At 29.1% G+C, this 17757-nt stretch overlaps 2 protein-coding genes across 2 annotated transcripts; both read left to right on the top strand.

Annotated features, from left to right (window-relative positions):
* Positions 1-2594: 2594 nt before the first annotated feature.
* On the top strand, positions 2595-6158 carry LOC110645067 (cucumisin). The gene is made up of 10 exons (XM_021798080.2): positions 2595-2678; positions 2774-2862; positions 3272-3369; positions 3458-3598; positions 3701-3803; positions 3886-4399; positions 4498-4820; positions 4910-5021; positions 5111-5324; positions 5410-6158. Exons 1-10 carry the CDS (start codon positions 2595-2597, stop codon positions 6045-6047), a joined length of 2316 nt encoding a protein of 771 aa, XP_021653772.1. The 3' UTR covers positions 6048-6158.
* A 6730-nt stretch (positions 6159-12888) lies between these two features.
* On the top strand, positions 12889-15627 carry LOC110640011 (cucumisin-like). Its single transcript, XM_058138481.1, has 7 exons — positions 12889-13075; positions 13156-13255; positions 13366-13897; positions 14001-14289; positions 14389-14525; positions 14615-14828; positions 14933-15627. Exons 1-7 carry the CDS (start codon positions 12937-12939, stop codon positions 15559-15561), a joined length of 2040 nt encoding a protein of 679 aa, XP_057994464.1. The 5' UTR covers positions 12889-12936; the 3' UTR covers positions 15562-15627.
* Positions 15628-17757: the final 2130 nt, after the last annotated feature.

The raw sequence follows: 17757 nt of genomic DNA, 5'->3' as shown, positions 1-17757 counted from the left end.
CTTAAAATTTAAATTTTTTAATAAATATTTTTAAAAATATATGTGTTTCCAACAGCAATTCAAACAAGAAGTGCTTCAACACGTGACTGTCTTATTTAGGAATGAGCATTCAGTTAATCGAACTGAATCGAATTTTTAACTAATTGAAATATTAATTGATTTTAAAATTATTAACTCAACTGAACCGAAATCAAGAGAAAATCGAAATTAACAAAAATCGAAAATATTCGGTCAGTTATTGGTTATAACCGAATTAACTGAAAAAAAAAAAAATATATATTTTATATTATTAACTATTTAATAAAATATTAATAAAAATATATTTGTATTCTTTTTTATTATAATAAATATGATTTAATATTAATAAGATAATAAATATAAGTTAAATATTATTATAAAATCATAAAAATAATAATTATAAATAATATAATATTAATAAAATTATAATTAATATATTAATTAATTAAAATTCAGCTATTTAGATTATCAAATCAAAGATAACCGAACTAATAATCAAAAATCGAAAATTTTTATTATTACTAACTAAAAATCAAATCGAACCAAACTGAATTTACTCTTATCGAAAAAATCAAATTTCATTAGTTCAATTTGATTATTTGATTATAACCGACTAATGCACATGCCTAGTCTTATCAGTAATCTATTGTTAGTGTAAAAAGAGTGGCTTGAATGTATATTAAATTTGATTAAAATTTATTTTAAATTATTCATACTCGTTTTCAAATTCAATTATAATTCTTTGAATAATTTTTAAATTGTTTAATTTTATATATTTTAATTAATATTTACATAATCTATATTTTATTAATAATTTATATTTTAAAAAATAATCTAATAAAATATTTAAATTTTATTTATTTAAAATATAATATATATAAATTTAGAAATATTATTATAAAAATATATTTTATATTTAATAGATTCTGATAATAGTGCATAATGTATATATTTGATTTCAATTTAAATATTATTTTTTAAACTTTTAAATATAATTATATATTATTTAAATCTATTAAAAAATAAAAATTAATCGAGATAAATACTTAAAAAAAATTCAATCCACCGTCTCAAAACCTGTTTACCATTATTGTTAAAATTATTATTGAGAAAATAATTTTTTTAAATATACTAGTTAAATAGTATTAAAAAATAATTTAAAATTAAATTTAATAAATTTTAATTATAAAAATATTAAAATAATAAAATAATTTTTTTAAATTATTATTTTAATCGTATCTAAAATTATATTTTTATTTAAAAAAATAATTTAAAATTTTCAAATATAGGTACTCAATCAATTGAATAGAGCTGTCTAAATGAAATAAGATATCCACCCTAATCATTGTGAATGCATTTACCTAATTGATATGTCTAAAGAAATTAATATTGAACATATTAAATCTTTAACAATTCATGTTAAAATTAATCATGGAGAGCCGGGATCAAACTGGGCTACATGATCGAAATGGACTGAGTCTTCCCCTCACCTCGCTTATGTCATTGACACCACAGAGCTGGAGCCTGTGACGAAATCCTCGATCTGACGGAAAGGCAAACAAATTTGGTGGCGAAACCCTCGAAGCAATAGAAATCTTCCGACGAGGCGCTGGACAACAAGTCCAATTCGTCTGACGATGAGCAAATCAACGATATAATTAATGTATTATTTAAAAATTATAATAAAATTAAATTATATATAATGTTAATAAGCAATGCTTTTTATATCCGGGCAATAGGATCCACCTCATCTTAATCTTATGGGACCACTTTCAGCAAGTACGATGTTCATTCACCATTAAAGTCTTGATATTATATAAAATGATAAATTAAATTAATACAAAAATAATACATAAATAAATATAATCATATAAATTTGTAGAAGTATAATGGTAAAGCCCAATTAAGAATAGAAAAAAATGAAATACTAAGCTCATTCCTTCCCATGCAAATGAAACATATTCTTTAATAACAGGGTTCTAACTAGATCTGAACAATTTTTTATATGAACTAAAAAATTAAATCGAACTGAATTATTTCGATTTTATTAATTTAATTTTTTAGTTCTATCAGTGTGGTTCGATTTAAAATTTTTAGTATATTCGATTTTTTATTCGATTCGATTTTTTATCGATTAAAATCAATAAAATTAAATAATAAAATGATCCAAGTAATTTTTCAGCTCAAAATGCATAAGTCTCAAGGCTCTTATCCAGTTCAATTATTCATTCAAGTCCAGTTCAAAGAATAGAAATTAACCTAAAATATTTATTGAAATGTCTATGAAATATTTTGCATCCAAATAGACGTGTTAATATAAGAGTTTGTTAGAATGTAAATGATAAATGCAATAAGACAATCAATAGACGACCACGGCAATGGGTGTTGTTAATCACGATTCAATACTAATTTGACTTTGGCGAAAACCACAAGATCCGGCCACCTGCCGATTAAGATCAGAGACTGTACGTTAATAACAAGTGTTAATTTTACTTGTATAAATACCATGATCATCACTCAGTTTCAAAACATCAATCAAAAACCTGTTGGTTAGGTCAAAATTAAATTTGGTTTTCATGGCCAAGTGGAGGCTGGGTTCTCTTCTCTACCCATTGCTTATTGCTGCACTTTTTGTGCATTGCCATGGCAATGACAGGAAGGTAGAATTATTTTCCATTCACACATAGTTTTATTTTATTTTTTTTTCTATTTGAAACATCTCTTCTTTAATATCTAAGAGTTTCCATGCTTATAGGTCCACATTGTATACATGGGAGACCTGCCTCGGGGAGATTTTTCTGCTGAATCCACTCACCATTCCATGCTAGAAAGTGTACTTGGAAGGTTAATACTTACTTCACTGCTATTCTTAAATCTTAATCTATTCATTTTTGAGAAAAATAATTTGTTTGTGAAAATAATATTTCAATATTTTTAAAAATTTTCCAGTTGTTTCAATTGCGATGTTGAAAAACAAATAGAAATTACTTTCTAGCATTTTTTAATTTATAGTATTATGTGTATATTGTTGAAAATGACACTTTACAATATTTCTCCAATTAAGTAGACATTCTTGCACCAATTAGTGCTACTTCATTTGGCTACTATGAAACTGAACCAAAAACTCAAGCAATGGGATGAGATAAAAGTTGATAATTTCCTTGTTGTAGAAATGATTCACCTTTGCAATGGTTCTGTGCTCATTCCGGGGGCATAAGAAATCATTATTGAATTCTTTTTCCTCCAATTGCAGTACTTCATCAGCCAAAGAGTCATTAGTCTATAGTTATGGGAGGAGTTTCAATGGATTTGCAGCTAAGTTATCAGATGAAGAAGTCGGAAAACTCTCAGGTCAGTTCTCAAGCTAGTGATTTTACAAGATAATTGACATTTTATTACTTTGTTCTATACTAAATACAATACCTGAAATTGGCCGCAGAAATGGATGGTGTCATCTCAGTGATTCCGAACCACATACTAAAGATTCACACAACAAGGTCATGGGACTTTATGGGTTTCTCCAAAGGAAAACTTTCTGCGTCTCAGGAAGGAAATGCCATTATCGGCCTTCTGGACACAGGTTTTTTTTTTTCCTATTTTTTAAGTAGTTGCCACATTGATCGGTCTGACAAATTCAACATGAGGTGCTAATTGGAAGCTTTTCAATGGCTTTATATTCCAGGGGTCTGGCCAGAATCTGAGAGCTTCAACGATGAAGGAATGGGTCCTCCACCATCTAAGTGGAAAGGAATATGCCAAGGCGAAGGCAACTTCACCTGCAACAAGTCAGTCTATGTTCTACCTTTCTACATATCTAAATTGCAATGCTTCGCTTCAGGTTAGCTCATGAAATATTTGAAATTGCAGCAAGATCATAGGAGCCCGGTACTACAACAGTGAGAACTGGTATTATGAGACTGACTTCAAATCCCCTAGAGACTCTGAGGGACACGGAACCCATACTGCTTCAACTGCAGCAGGGCGGGAGGTGCAAGGAGCAAGCTACTATGGTCTGGCTGAAGGAGTGGCAAGAGGCGGAGTTCCAAATGCAAGGATTGCGGTGTACAAAGTCTGCTGGTCATTTGGATGTGCTACCGCAGATATCCTTGCGGCATTTGATGATGCCATAGCCGATGGTGTTGACATTTTATCAGTGTCCCTTGGTGCTCCCTGGGCATTCCCATATATGGAGGACCCAATTGCTATTGGATCCTTCCATGCCATGAGATATGGTATATTGACTTCAAATTCTGCTGGCAATTCTGGACCTTACCCATATTCTGCCTCCAATACCGCACCCTGGACATTGACTGTGGCTGCCAGCACCATTGACAGGAAATTCATTGCCAATGTTGTGCTTGGCAATGGAAAAGTCTTCACGGTGAGTTTACGAATTACGATCGCAATTATACTCTTGATTAATAACAGATGTCTCGATTATTTTTCTGACTGACTTCGTATTTCTTTTTGATAATTTAGGGACTATCCATTAATAGCTTTGTACTCAACGGTACATATCCATTGGTTTGGGGAGGAGATGCAGCAAACTACTCTGCTGGTGCTGACCCTGAAATTGCTAGCTATTGCGTTACCGGTTCCCTGAATTCATACATAGTACAAGGAAAGATTGTTTTCTGTGAAACCATCTGGGATGGTTCTGGCATTTTAATTGCTAATGGTGTGGGCACTATAATGGCCGACTCTGAGTACAGCAAAGATTTTGGTTTCAGTTACCCCTTACCAGCAACAGTAATCACTACAGAAGAAGGCCAGGAAATTTTAGATTACATCAGATCCACACAGTAATTGACGTTCTTTTTTATTTGGTCTCCTGTAGTATTATTCACCAATTTATTGGTATAAATATCTAATAGTACATATATACTTTCAGGAATCCAATTGCAACTATTCTGGTTGGTGAGACATGGAAGGATATCATGGCGGCGTCCGTTGTATCATTCTCTTCTAGAGGACCCAACCCTATCAGCCCGGACATTCTCAAGGTAATCATCAAGACAACTGTACAGCACTAATTATTTTGTGACTTCGTTTGAGGGCTTGTACTGAAATATATTACTTGGATGATTCACAGCCTGATCTCACAGCCCCTGGTGTGGACATCCTTGCTTCCTGGTCTCCTGTGTCACCACCTTCCATTTACTGGGGGGACACCAGGAGTGTAAACTTCAACATTATCTCTGGTACATCCATGTCTTGCCCTCACGCTAGTGCTGCTGCTGCTTATGTCAAGGCTGCCCACCCTGATTGGTCTCCTGCTGCCATTAAATCCGCCCTCATGACAACAGGTGATGCCTTGTAAACTGAAATGGCTAAAATTATTTGGCTTCAATTAGCATCCTCATAAATTAGTTTTTGGTTTCCATTGAATAGCTTATATCATGGACTCAAGGAAGCATCCAGACCTTGAATTCGCTTATGGGTCTGGTCACATCAATCCACTGGACGCAACAGACCCTGGACTTGTTTATGATGCATCTGTAGCAGATTACATTAACTTTCTGTGCAAGCAGGGTTACAACACCACTACTCTCAGACTAATCACCGGGGACAACAGTAGCGTTTGCAACAGCACGGAGCCTGGAAGGGCCTGGGATCTTAATTACCCGACGTTTGCTCTTGCCGTTGAAGATGGGCAACCAATTCAGGGAGTCTTTACAAGGACTGTAACAAATGTTGGGAAACCAAATTCAACCTACAGTGTCAGCATGTACATGCCAAGCACAGTTAGTGTAACTGTGGAGCCCTCTGTCCTGTCATTCTCTGCAATTGGAGAGACAAAAACATTCACAATAAAGGTGTCCGGTCCAAAAATTGCACAGCAGCCAATCGTGTCAGGTGCAATAATGTGGAAAGATGGAACGTACGTGGTGAGAAGCCCACTAGTTGTGTACAACATACTACCTGGTGCTGCTAATTTTTCTCCTTACTCCATGACCAAGCTGCAGAAAACACCCAAATTCGAAGGTTCTTCCGTATATCATAAGAACGGCATCCTCGGACGCGACTAATTACACCCATGTTTGTACTGCAAATGGCATGTCAATTTTGTAATGCACCACAACTTTAAGATTGAAATAAAACAAAAATAAGATCAATCTTTCTCCCGCTAGAGGGAGAGATTTTCCATTCAAATATTTTTAGCTACTTAATTTAGCTCGGTAGTGTTTATCTGGTTCAAAAATTGGATTTTGGTATGGAGTTTCGGATTTTAGGATTGAATTCACCGCTAATAACAGATATATTAGGATTGAATTAAAAAAAAAAATGAGAAGCCAGGAAAATCTAATGGTAAAGCCTAAAAACAGAAAAATGAAATGCTAAGCTGATTCATTCTCATGTAAACGCATCATATATATTCTTTTACATTTTAGAAATTATTATCTACAAAATTTACGTTTAAAATAAATAAAATTCACATATTTAAGCAAATTATTCCCAAATATTGTGATTTTTAATCAAGAATCAACATAAAACTTATCGCTTCATCCGTCTAAGATGGAACCCGTCAAGATGCTGGCCAACGTCAACGATTTATGCATTCATATATGAAAAAGAATTAAGTTTGAGAAAATAATTAATTTTGTCATTCAATTCCATGGATATATAAAGGGCAAACAAAGGATTAAATGCAGAGGGTGGCTAAAATTTAAATAGTCATATTATGTCCTTTATTAACTTATCACTTAATTTAAGACAGAGATATATTAAAATTCTGAGTTGAAGTATATATAGAGATATTTTTAAATTAATTAGTTATTTCTGTAATGTGCATTTCAAGTTATCGTTTTTGCTTATATATATTCATAATTTAATTTTTTATACATAATTTCATGTAAACATTTTATATATCATATAGAATTATCATAGTATTATAAATGTTATATATAATCATATAAATTAAAATATTATACATAATCATATAAATTAAATATTAATTTTAATGTTATTTTAATTAATTATATAGATATTAATATTAATTAATTTAAAATTATTATATTTTTATTGGATCATATTTTTATGAAAGTTATGTGTAATAATAATATAATTATAAACTTAAATGTAATGAAATAAAAAAAAAATTGATATAATAATAGGTTTTAAAAATATAAATGGGTGAAGTTGTTTAAAAGTTAAAATAAATTAATAAAAAATGCAAGTTAATTCATTGAATTAAATTTATTCAAATTTTGTTATTTTACTTTTTTTTTTTGAAAAAATAAGTTTAATTTACCTATATTATATTTTTTTATAATTTAAAATAATATTAATTTGCATAATGAGATTATATAGCTTGATTAATGTAAGAGAAATTTATTTAATTTGTAGTTTAATTTATTATCATTATAAAATTTTCATTTTCATTATATTGATATTTTAAAATTTTATGTTATATATTATTTAACACAAATAATTTTAAAACCTATTTAATATATTTAATAAGTATTTTTATTTTTAAATTATAGGCTATATTATATATATTATACATATTATACATACACGTTATAGATTAAAAATATAAATATAAATTTAATTATGTATTTTTAATTAATTCATATTAATATATAATTAATATTATTAAGTAGTATTTCCTTTTCATATATTCCTCTTATTTTTATTCTTTTAAAAATCTAAAATATAACGATTTAAAATTAATATTGAAAGGAACATATCTTTTCACATAAATATATGTAGAAATATAATTAGTGTTTCTTATAATTTTATAGTCAAAATCAACCGTCCAAGAAATATTTACTAATAAATTAAAAGGAAAAAATGTGTTCACAAGCAAGAGAAAATTAACAAATTAAAATTAATCTATATTTAAACTAAATAGATAGATAAAATCTCATACAATCACATGTAAAATGTATTTTTTATATAAAAATGATATTAATCATATCAAATATTATAAGATGCATTAATATTAAACATAAAAAAAAAAAGAAAATCAATCTACTTTTAACCTATATAAATATCATTAAATTTATAACAATATTGATTTCATTTGTTATTGAAAATAATAAAAAAAATTACGGTAATCACATTCATGTATAACTACTCTCATAAGAACGATACTTGTGATATATAAAAGTTTAAAAAATTTAAAGACTTATAAATAGATTTTGCGAGTTGAAGAAAAAAATGCACACAAAAATATAGTGAAGAAAAAATACATTATAAATTAAAGTTAATTAAAACTTGTGTCTTATTATACAAAAATATAGAGTGTATAAATATAAAAACTATCCTTTACTAATATTTAAAAAAAAAGCTATAAATTTTAATAAATAAAATAATTATTGATATAAATGCAAATTTTTATTTGATTAAATAGTTATTTTTCAATAATAATTTTATAATTATGTTAATTAAATAGTTATTTTTATAGTAATTTTATAATTTAATATTAATTATATAAGTTTAAAATACTTAGAATAAATAAAAAAAATAAATTAATATAAGTGAAATTTGACGTTTAATGTTATTTATTAATTTTATTAAACCCATGTTTATACTTCAAATGGCATGTCAATTTTGTACTGCCCTACAACTTCAAGGTTGAAATAAAATAAAAATAAGATTCAATCTCCATTCCAATATTTTTTAGCTACTTAATTTTGCTTGATAGCGTTTAGTTAATGTTACCTGCATGTACTTTTATTTATTTTTTTAAAAAAATTATTTTGTCTGCTTCTAGAAGATTAAGAAATAAATACATTTACTTTTATCGGTGGCTTTTCAAAAATTAATTATTTTCATAATTATCGTGTAAAAGTCTTAAATGATAGCTTATAGATAGAAATGGATTGAAATAATATTTCTTTTTCAATTTTACCCTTATCCTCTATTAATCATATAACTATTTGTATAATTTTTTAAAACCCATCTTAACTCCTTCACATCTCTCTTTTTATTAAGTGAGATAAAGAGTAATTTAATCAAATTATGAATTATTTTATTGTAACTTGGGTGAATTAATTACTTCTTTAATAACCTTACAAAAACTTTAAACATAGATGAAAGTGGAGAAGGGGAATAGTAAGTGTGGAAAATTTACTTTATTAAAAAAATTATGATAAAAACATAAAGGATGTATTTTTTTTACGGAAAATATTTTACTAAAAAATATATTTAGGGAAGAGGCATAGCATGAGTTCATTATATGTGTGGTAGGCTCTCTCTTATCTATCTATCGAGCTTATGTTTGTTTATATACTGCATTTAGGACATTCAAAAAATTAGTTGATGAAAAATTAATTCGATAATAGTGCTAGTAAAAAAAATTATTTTATTTTATTTTAAACTTATATAAATTATTAATTTATTTTACACATTAAAATGATTAATCAATTTATTTTTAATATCTAATCATTTATTTATCTGTTTATTTTATATTCTTTCTATACGAGATTTCCATCAATAATGATGGATGTATTAATATGTTTTTTTTAGAAAGGGAAATTTATCTTTGTTAAGAATATGCCTATTCTTCTTTATCGATATGGGCTCAAAATCCCGATTGCTCTAAAAAATCTCCCATGGTAAAATAATTCTAAATGTGGAAAATCAATTGTAAAAAAATTGCATTTCATTGTCTGATAAAAAATAGATCAAGATGAAACGTATTTTTCTTTTCTGTTGAAATATTAACTGGAATCATTTAATCCATAGATTAGCAGAAATTCAACTTGGAGCAGAAGTGCTTGGTCTGGCAGTGTTTCGTCATGGTGTTCTTGTTTCTTGGCAGATTTTTTACTTAACATTTATTTCATTTTAATAAAATATTAACTAATCAAAAAACTTAGAGCAGGCAGGCAAAGAATATTTTTCCTTAAAAGACGAATACTAACAGTGTGATAGATGAATGTATAGGGATTTTTTTTCCCTAAGAAGAGATAATTTCATTCAAAAGAAGAAGTTACATCACTGCCATTTGCCTATAAGGTAAGGAGCTGCTGAGGTGGGTTTGAAACCCAGCCGTCATACAACATACCCTCCCGAGCTTTGATAGCAATCCAGTTTAAACAATTATTAGCTAACCTATGAACATGAGCAACTTCAATCAAGGACACTACAATAGCAGGCTCTTAACATTAAAAATAATTGCCTCTAGCTTCCATAGCGGGGGATAGAGGAAAGGAAAGCATATTAACCAATTGCAAGGAGTCCGTCTCAATCTGTCAATCACAAAACACTATGTTGCTCGTAATACAAATCCTTCAGCTGCCAAGGGGGACAAAGAAACAAAGGATACCGATAAACCAGCAATTAAAACTCCAGCTGAGTTCCGAACGATCATATCATCGCCAGCATGGGATGAATTATAATCATAAGAGGTATCCTCATTTACTTTGAACATACCCAACCTTGGAGGTGACCACAAACGAGAGCCAACTGAAAGAGAAGGATTTGGAGCCGGCAGAGAATGTTGTTGTGGAAAAGCCACACTGCGCCATTCCTCAATGCATAAGGTATTAAAAATCTTCCAAACCCATCCCACTAATTTAATGGACTGAAAAAGTGAAAATTTTGATGATTTTGAAACTAAAAAAATTCTTACTTTCAAATAATTTACTTATATATTTATTACTTTAAAAGTTCATATTGTCCAATAGGTGCCAAGTTTAGTTTCCTTTCCCCCAATGCCCCTATAAAATTCATATCTTATAGTCTTTCCAACAAAACATAGTGTAAATTGATAGCGAAAAACATGCTACCAAAATAAAAATTGATAACCAAAAACAAATTCATGCAATGGAATATTATGGAAAATAAACAGCAAAAACAAGAAAACAATGGCAATTGGCAACTTCGCATAAGAGCAAAAACAAGAAATTAATTTGTTTTAACTCTGCATTTGGCGATAATCACAAAAACCTGCCTCTAGGCCCAATCAAGAGATTGTGCTACTGTAACAAGTACTTTAGCTCTTATAAATATCATGAAAACCGTGCATTAAACATCCAATATGTATAACTTTGTGTAAAATCAAAATTCAGTCTCAATGGCTAGGGCAGGGCTGTTCCCTCTTCTCTACTCATTATTGATTGCAGCTTTGGTTTTGAACTGCCATGGCACTGAGAGGAAGGTAAAATTGCTTTTCTTGGCACTCTTTTGAATGATGAGTATCTATGAGTTCTATGCGTTCATGTACAGGTTCACATTGTATACATGGGAGAGCGGCCTCGGGGAGATTTTTCTGCTGCATCAATGCACCATTCCATGCTAGAAACTGTACTTGGAAGGTTAAAGCTACTCTGCTTCTCTTCTTAAGATTTTCAAAACCACAGATTTTTATTATTTGTTTACTAGGGCTCTAAGTTACAAATTGCATAAGAAAGGGTCACCATTAAATCAGGAAACTGGACTTTAGAATAATTTTAAGCATAATATTTCCAATTGCAGCATTTCATCAGCCAAAGAGTCGCTGATCTATAGTTACGGGAGGAGTTTCAATGGATTTGCCGCTAAGTTATCAGATGAAGAAGTTGAAAGAATCTCTGGTGAGAATTTCTGAAAAGCATATGAAGTTCTAGGAAATTCATAATATTTTTATCTTGTACAGAATTTTAATCAATATCTATATAATCTATATAAATATAATAAAGTTGATCTCCAAAACAAGTTTATCTGATAAGTGGAACTCTATTAGCTTTTTCGCATTCGCTAATTTTACCCCTATTTTATTATTACAATTATTTAATATAATATTTTTAATTTGTTAATACTTAATATTTTTGTTATTTTTATTATTAATAATAATTAATAAGTATATATTAAATAAAATTTATTAGTATTAATATTATTACTAATTAATATGTGATTTTTCTTAATACTGAATATAAAAATTTAAATAAAATTAATATATAATTGTATTTATGAATTATAATTAAAAAATATATATTTATCATTTCTATTGCGTACATATTAAAATAAATAGAATTCATTAATAATAATAATAATAATATATTTTTATATTAATTATAATTAATATTTATAATTAAATAAAATTTATTAGTTGTATTTATTACTACTAATTATTATGTGACTTTTTAATTTTTTACTGCTTAACATAAAAATTTAAATAAAATTAATATATATTTATATTCATAAATTATAATTGTAAAAAAATTAATTAAAGCTCATTAATCTTATTAATATCACTAATTAATATGTATTTTTTAGCTTATTAATACTTAATATTAAAATTTAAATAAAATAAATATATATATCTATATTTAATTTTAATGCATCTTATTTTTATGTGTTTTAGTTATCTTTTATCAATAATGGTTAATTACTAATTTATATATATTAAATAAAATTTATTGGCTTTATTAAATCTATGGTCGTATTATTATCACTAATCACTTATTAATGTGACCTTTTGATTTTCTAATTTTTAATATAACATCAATATAAATATTATAAAGCTAAGTTATGAAATAATTCTACAAAATATAAAAATTAGTTATAATATGAAGATAAATGGGCTAATAACAAGTGAAAATGATTAGTAAACATAATAGTGGGATATAAAAAGCCATAGTTGCAAATATATATTCATGAATGAATACCATGTAAAATTATTATTGAAAAAATAATTTTATTAAATATTAATAGAAAAAATCAATGTAAATTTAAAATAATTATAAATTTTCATCATCATTTTGAAATTTATAATAGAAAAAACATGTGGAGATGATAAATACAAATTTCTATAAATATTTACAGGTATGTTCTTAAAATTTAAATTTTTTTTATAATTCTAATTTTTTTTAATTTAAATACTATTTTTATTATTTATTTTGTTAATAATTTTAAAATATAAAATATACCCGTGCAAAACGCAGATTAGTGTCTAGTATTAAATAAAAATTCAAAATTGCTACAGAAATGGAAGGTGTGATCTCTGTAATTCCAAACCGCATACTCAAGCTTCACACTACAAGGTCTTGGGACTTCATGGGTTTCTCCCAAGGCAAACTTGGACCTTCTCAAGAAGGACGTGTCATTATTGGTCTTCTGGATACAGGTTTTTCTTCAATCACTCTGCAGAAAAATGTGATTGATGATGTGCTACTAATTGGAGCTTTCGGATTCTTTATCTTACAGGAATATGGCCAGAATCTGAGAGCTTCGATGATGAAGGAATGAGTGCTCCTCCTGCTAAATGGAAAGGAACATGCCAGGGTGCTAACTTCACCTGCAACAAGTGAGCTTCTTCATCTCTATAAATAATTATTTAATACCATGAAGGTTGAAGAGCATACACACACAACACGTATTTAACTCTGATGCTTCACTCAACTAGTGACATATCCATATGCAAAATTATTGCAGCAAGATCATAGGAGCCCGGTACTACAACAGCCTGAACCAGTATGATGTGATTGACATCAAATCTCCTAGAGACTCTGAGGGACATGGAACCCACACTTCTTCTACTGCAGCAGGACGAGAGGTGCCTGGAGCAAGTTACTTGGGGCTTGCTGAAGGAATTGCAAGAGGTGGAGTTCCCAATGCAAGGATTGCTGTCTACAAAGTTTGTTGGTCGTTTGGATGTTCTAGCACGGATATCATGGCAGCCTTTGATGATGCCATCGCTGATGGTGTTGACGTTATATCTGTATCCCTTGGTGATGACTGGGCGTCAGCATACTTCATAGACCCAATCGCCATTGGAGCCTTCCATGCCATGAGATATGGCATACTGACCTCAACTTCTGCTGGCAATACTGGACCCTATCCATATACAGTCTCCAATTCTGCACCATGGCTGTTGACGGTTGCTGCTAGCACCATTGACAGGAAATTTGTGGCAAAAGCTGCGCTTGGAAATGGAAAAATCTACTCTGTGAGTTCACTAGCGAAGTTATAGATTGTTAAAAATAGATCTCTCATTAATCTTTGGCTGATTCCACAAGTAATTTAAATGATATTTTGATGATATGAAAAAGGGACTCTCCATTAATAGCTTTGAGCTTAATGGGACCTCATATCCTTTGATTTGGGGAGGAGATGCAGCAAACTACTCAGCAGGTGCAAACTCAGACATTTCAAGATATTGCATACCTGGATATATGAATTCATACAAGGTAGCCGGGAAAATGGTCTTCTGTGAAACCCTTTGGGATGGTTCTGGCATTCTTTTAGCTAATGGTGTTGGTGCCATTATGGCTGATTCATCTATCACTGATGTTGCTTTCAATTATCCCTTACCTGCAACACAAATCAGCAAAGAAGATGGTCTTGAGATTTTGGATTACATCAGATCAACAGAGTAAAAACAACTTCATTATACAGTTTCTTATTTGGTTGCCTGCTTTATAAATTATAACATGCCAGTTAGTTCTTACAAGTTTTATTTCAGCAATCCTATTGCAACTATTCTGGTTGGTGAGACTTGGAAGGATGTCATGGCCCCTTGCATTGCATCATTCTCTCCGAGAGGACCCCACCCTATCACCCTAGACATTCTCAAGGTAATCAAGAGATTTGGAAGCTTTGATTCACAACAGTTCTTTCTTTCTATCTTTGAGTATTTTTCTCGAACTTTTACATATGTACACAGCCTGATCTCACTGCTCCGGGTGTGGACATCCTTGCTTCCTGGTCTCCTTTGGCACCACCTTCTATTTACTGGGAGGACTCAAGGAGTGTGAAGTTCAACATAGTGTCAGGCACATCTGTGTCTTGCCCTCACGCCACTAGTGCTGCCGCCTATGTTAAGGCTGCACACCCTGACTGGTCTGCTGCTGCCATTAAGTCCGCCCTCATGACCACAGGTAGAAAACTTTGTTATTTTCTTGTATTGATAAGATATTGCTAACACAACTACAGAGAATTTGATCTGGTCTCCCCATCTAAACTGTTTTGTTTCTACAAACAGCTTACATCATGGACTCGAGGAAGCACAGGGACCTTGAATTTGCTTATGGGTCTGGCCACATCAATCCATTGCAAGCGGTAGAACCTGGACTTGTTTACGATGCATCTGAAGCAGACTACACTAACTTTCTCTGCAAGCAGGGTTACAACAGTACCACCGTCCGATGGATTACTGGCAGCAACAGTAGCGTTTGTAATAGCTCAGAGCCTGGAAGAGCTTGGGACCTTAATTACCCCACATTTGCTTTAGCTGTGGAAGATGGCCAACCCGTTGAGGGAGTCTTTACTAGGACAGTTACCAATGTTGGCACACCAAATTCATCCTACATTCTCAACATGTACATGCCAAGCATGGTTAGTGTCACTGTGGAGCCTCCTGTTCTCTCATTCTCTGCAATAGGAGAGAAGAGAAGCTTCACAGTGAAGGTGAACGGCCCAAAGCTAATGCAGCAACCAATCATGTCAGGTGCAATCACATGGAAAGATGGGGTTCATGTGGTGAGAAGCCCATTAATTGTGTTCAATATTCCCCCTGGAGCTGCTAATTCTTCCCATGGCATTCCTTGGAAAACAACCAAATTCGATGGTCCTTCTATGTATCACAAGAATGGCATCCTTGGACGCAACTAAATTCTGCACAAGAATTTCGTTGCTTTTCAGATGGTTTGGCCTGTATCTGTCTGCAGTTGTGATTGCTTTATGTGAAATTGTTATTAAGTAAACATGGAACAAAAAGCTGAATTGGCCAGAAATTATCACACGCAGTCACTTCAAAAGTCGTTAAACTTTAATTTTTTTTATAAAATTTATTCAACTTTAATTTGATTTCACAAAAATCATTGCAACTGAAAATTAAAGATTTTTAAGTTAATCTTTTGACTTGTGAACTATTTTATAAATAAAGTTAGTGGTTGCTGGTGAAAAAAAAAAAGGGGAAAAAGAGGAGAAATTTAATGAGATGGGGTAACTGGATGTGTTTTATACATCTTTTTTTTTTTCTTTAAAAAACTAACAAAACAAGATAATTTTATTTATAAAATAGTTAATAAATCAGTAAATTAGTTTGAAAATAATTAATTTTTAATTACAATAATTTTTATAAAATCAAATTAAAATTTAGTGAGGTTAATAAAATAAAATTAAAATTTAGTAACTTATATAAAAGTACTAATAAAATTGAATGACTATGAATGATATTTATCCGAAATTTGCCTTTTGAGAATGTGCAAGGTAGGTCCTAAAATTCAACTGCAGTGAGATTATTATGGAACTAAATCCTGGTCAAGAATTTCTATATTTATTTGAGTTTTTTTTTTTATTATTAGTTAAAACTGCATTTCCCATTTGTAATGTGTCTGCAGTTTCTATTTTAGCTGTAGTTTGAGTATATTTGTTCTTAGATTTTGTTGACAAATGACTATTACTGCTGTTTTTGAAGTTGTTTTTGTCGTTTTGTGGAATTATCAATTCATGGATAAGAAGGAATTACAATCACAATTTCAGGGTGCCCTGTGACCTCAGTTCCCGGTCATTCATTCTGTCTTCCCCCATTCTGATGGCTAGACGGAGGAAAATTATTGCCTATGAAGACAACAACCCAATTCACCAGCCTTTGTGGCGCCGACGTGTACGGCACTGTTCAATAACAGCTTTATGGTATTCAATGATTTGACTGATTCTCTTATACGGTATGAGTATTTATATTAATATGTTGAGGAAGCTTAAAAAAGTATATTAATAATTAATTTAATAATTATTTTTATTAAAAAAATAATTTCAAAAAAGATAGAATAAAAATTAATATGATAAAATATAATAATAATAATAATAATAATATTATAATAATAATAATAATAATAAATAAAGTAATTAAACTGAGCAAAATTTAAAAAAACAATAATAATAAATATTCACTTAGATGAAATAATAAAAGAATACTCAAAAATACATCTACAAAAGTTTTGTAAATAATTCAATTGATTAATGTCTACTTTAAATTATCATATAAATAAATTATTATCGATTAATATTTAATAATTAATTATTAATAAAATAATTAAATAATTATTATAATAATTAATATTCCCTAATGAACCCTACATCTCTAACTACTATATTTTATAAAACACATACTGAAGAACTCAATTTTACCCTCAAATTTTTTATCTATATCCAAATAAATTCATTATTTAAACAACGTAATTTTTTTATTATTTTCTTATTAATAATAATAATTTTTTAATACATTCGTATTAATATTTTATTGTTAAAATATAAAAATTTATTATTTTAACTTTTGGCAAAAAATTGAACTTGTATAAATTTAAACACAAAGTTATAAATTAATTGAGATAGAAATTTAAAAATAAATTTATTTAGACATGAGCAAAAATTGAAGAGTAAAATTGATTTTTTTTTTTTCAGCGAAGATGATGTGTTGAACTTCCCTCTAAGAAATTATGTCGAAATATCATTTTAAATACTTTATTTGGTAAATCTTGGGCTTTATCTCTGGTTTTTATGATCGATTTAATTATATTTATGATATTATTTGATATAAATAAAATTTATTTATTTATAAATTTAAATTTTTAATATTTAATTTAAATAAAAATTTATTTAAAATTTTTAATAATTAATTCTATAAAATTTATTAAAATTAAACTAAATTTTATTAAAATTAATAAATTTTATAACTAAATTTTAAATTTCAAATCATATATATTCAAATGATAAAATCATCTTTTTATTATATATTTTTTTATTTTTTTTATTTTTTTAAATTAAATTTTATATTTAATATAAAATATATTAAATATAAAAATT

The sequence above is a fragment of the Hevea brasiliensis genome, chromosome 16 (genome assembly GCF_030052815.1).
Source record: "Hevea brasiliensis isolate MT/VB/25A 57/8 chromosome 16, ASM3005281v1, whole genome shotgun sequence".
Classification (NCBI taxonomy): domain Eukaryota; kingdom Viridiplantae; phylum Streptophyta; class Magnoliopsida; order Malpighiales; family Euphorbiaceae; genus Hevea; species Hevea brasiliensis.
Note: the sequence above shows the minus strand (reverse complement) of the source record. Positions and strands in the feature narration are given on the sequence as shown.

Excerpts from the sequence above, each read along its gene's own strand:
- LOC110640011 (XM_058138481.1), top strand. The coding sequence starts at position 12,937 with ATGGAAGGTGTGATCTCTGTAATTCCAAACCGCATACTCAAGCTTCAC. Across the intron at positions 13,256-13,365 it reads GCTAACTTCACCTGCAACAA|TATGCAAAATTATTGCAGCA; the intron begins GTGAGCTTCTTC and ends GTGACATATCCA. Across the intron at positions 14,290-14,388 it reads ACAAATCAGCAAAGAAGATG|TTAGTTCTTACAAGTTTTAT; the intron begins GTCTTGAGATTT and ends ATAACATGCCAG.
- LOC110645067 (XM_021798080.2), top strand. The coding sequence starts at position 2,595 with ATGGCCAAGTGGAGGCTGGGTTCTCTTCTCTACCCATTGCTTATTGCT. Across the intron at positions 4,400-4,497 it reads GCAATGGAAAAGTCTTCACG|GGACTATCCATTAATAGCTT; the intron begins GTGAGTTTACGA and ends TTGATAATTTAG. Across the intron at positions 5,325-5,409 it reads ATCCGCCCTCATGACAACAG|CTTATATCATGGACTCAAGG; the intron begins GTGATGCCTTGT and ends TCCATTGAATAG.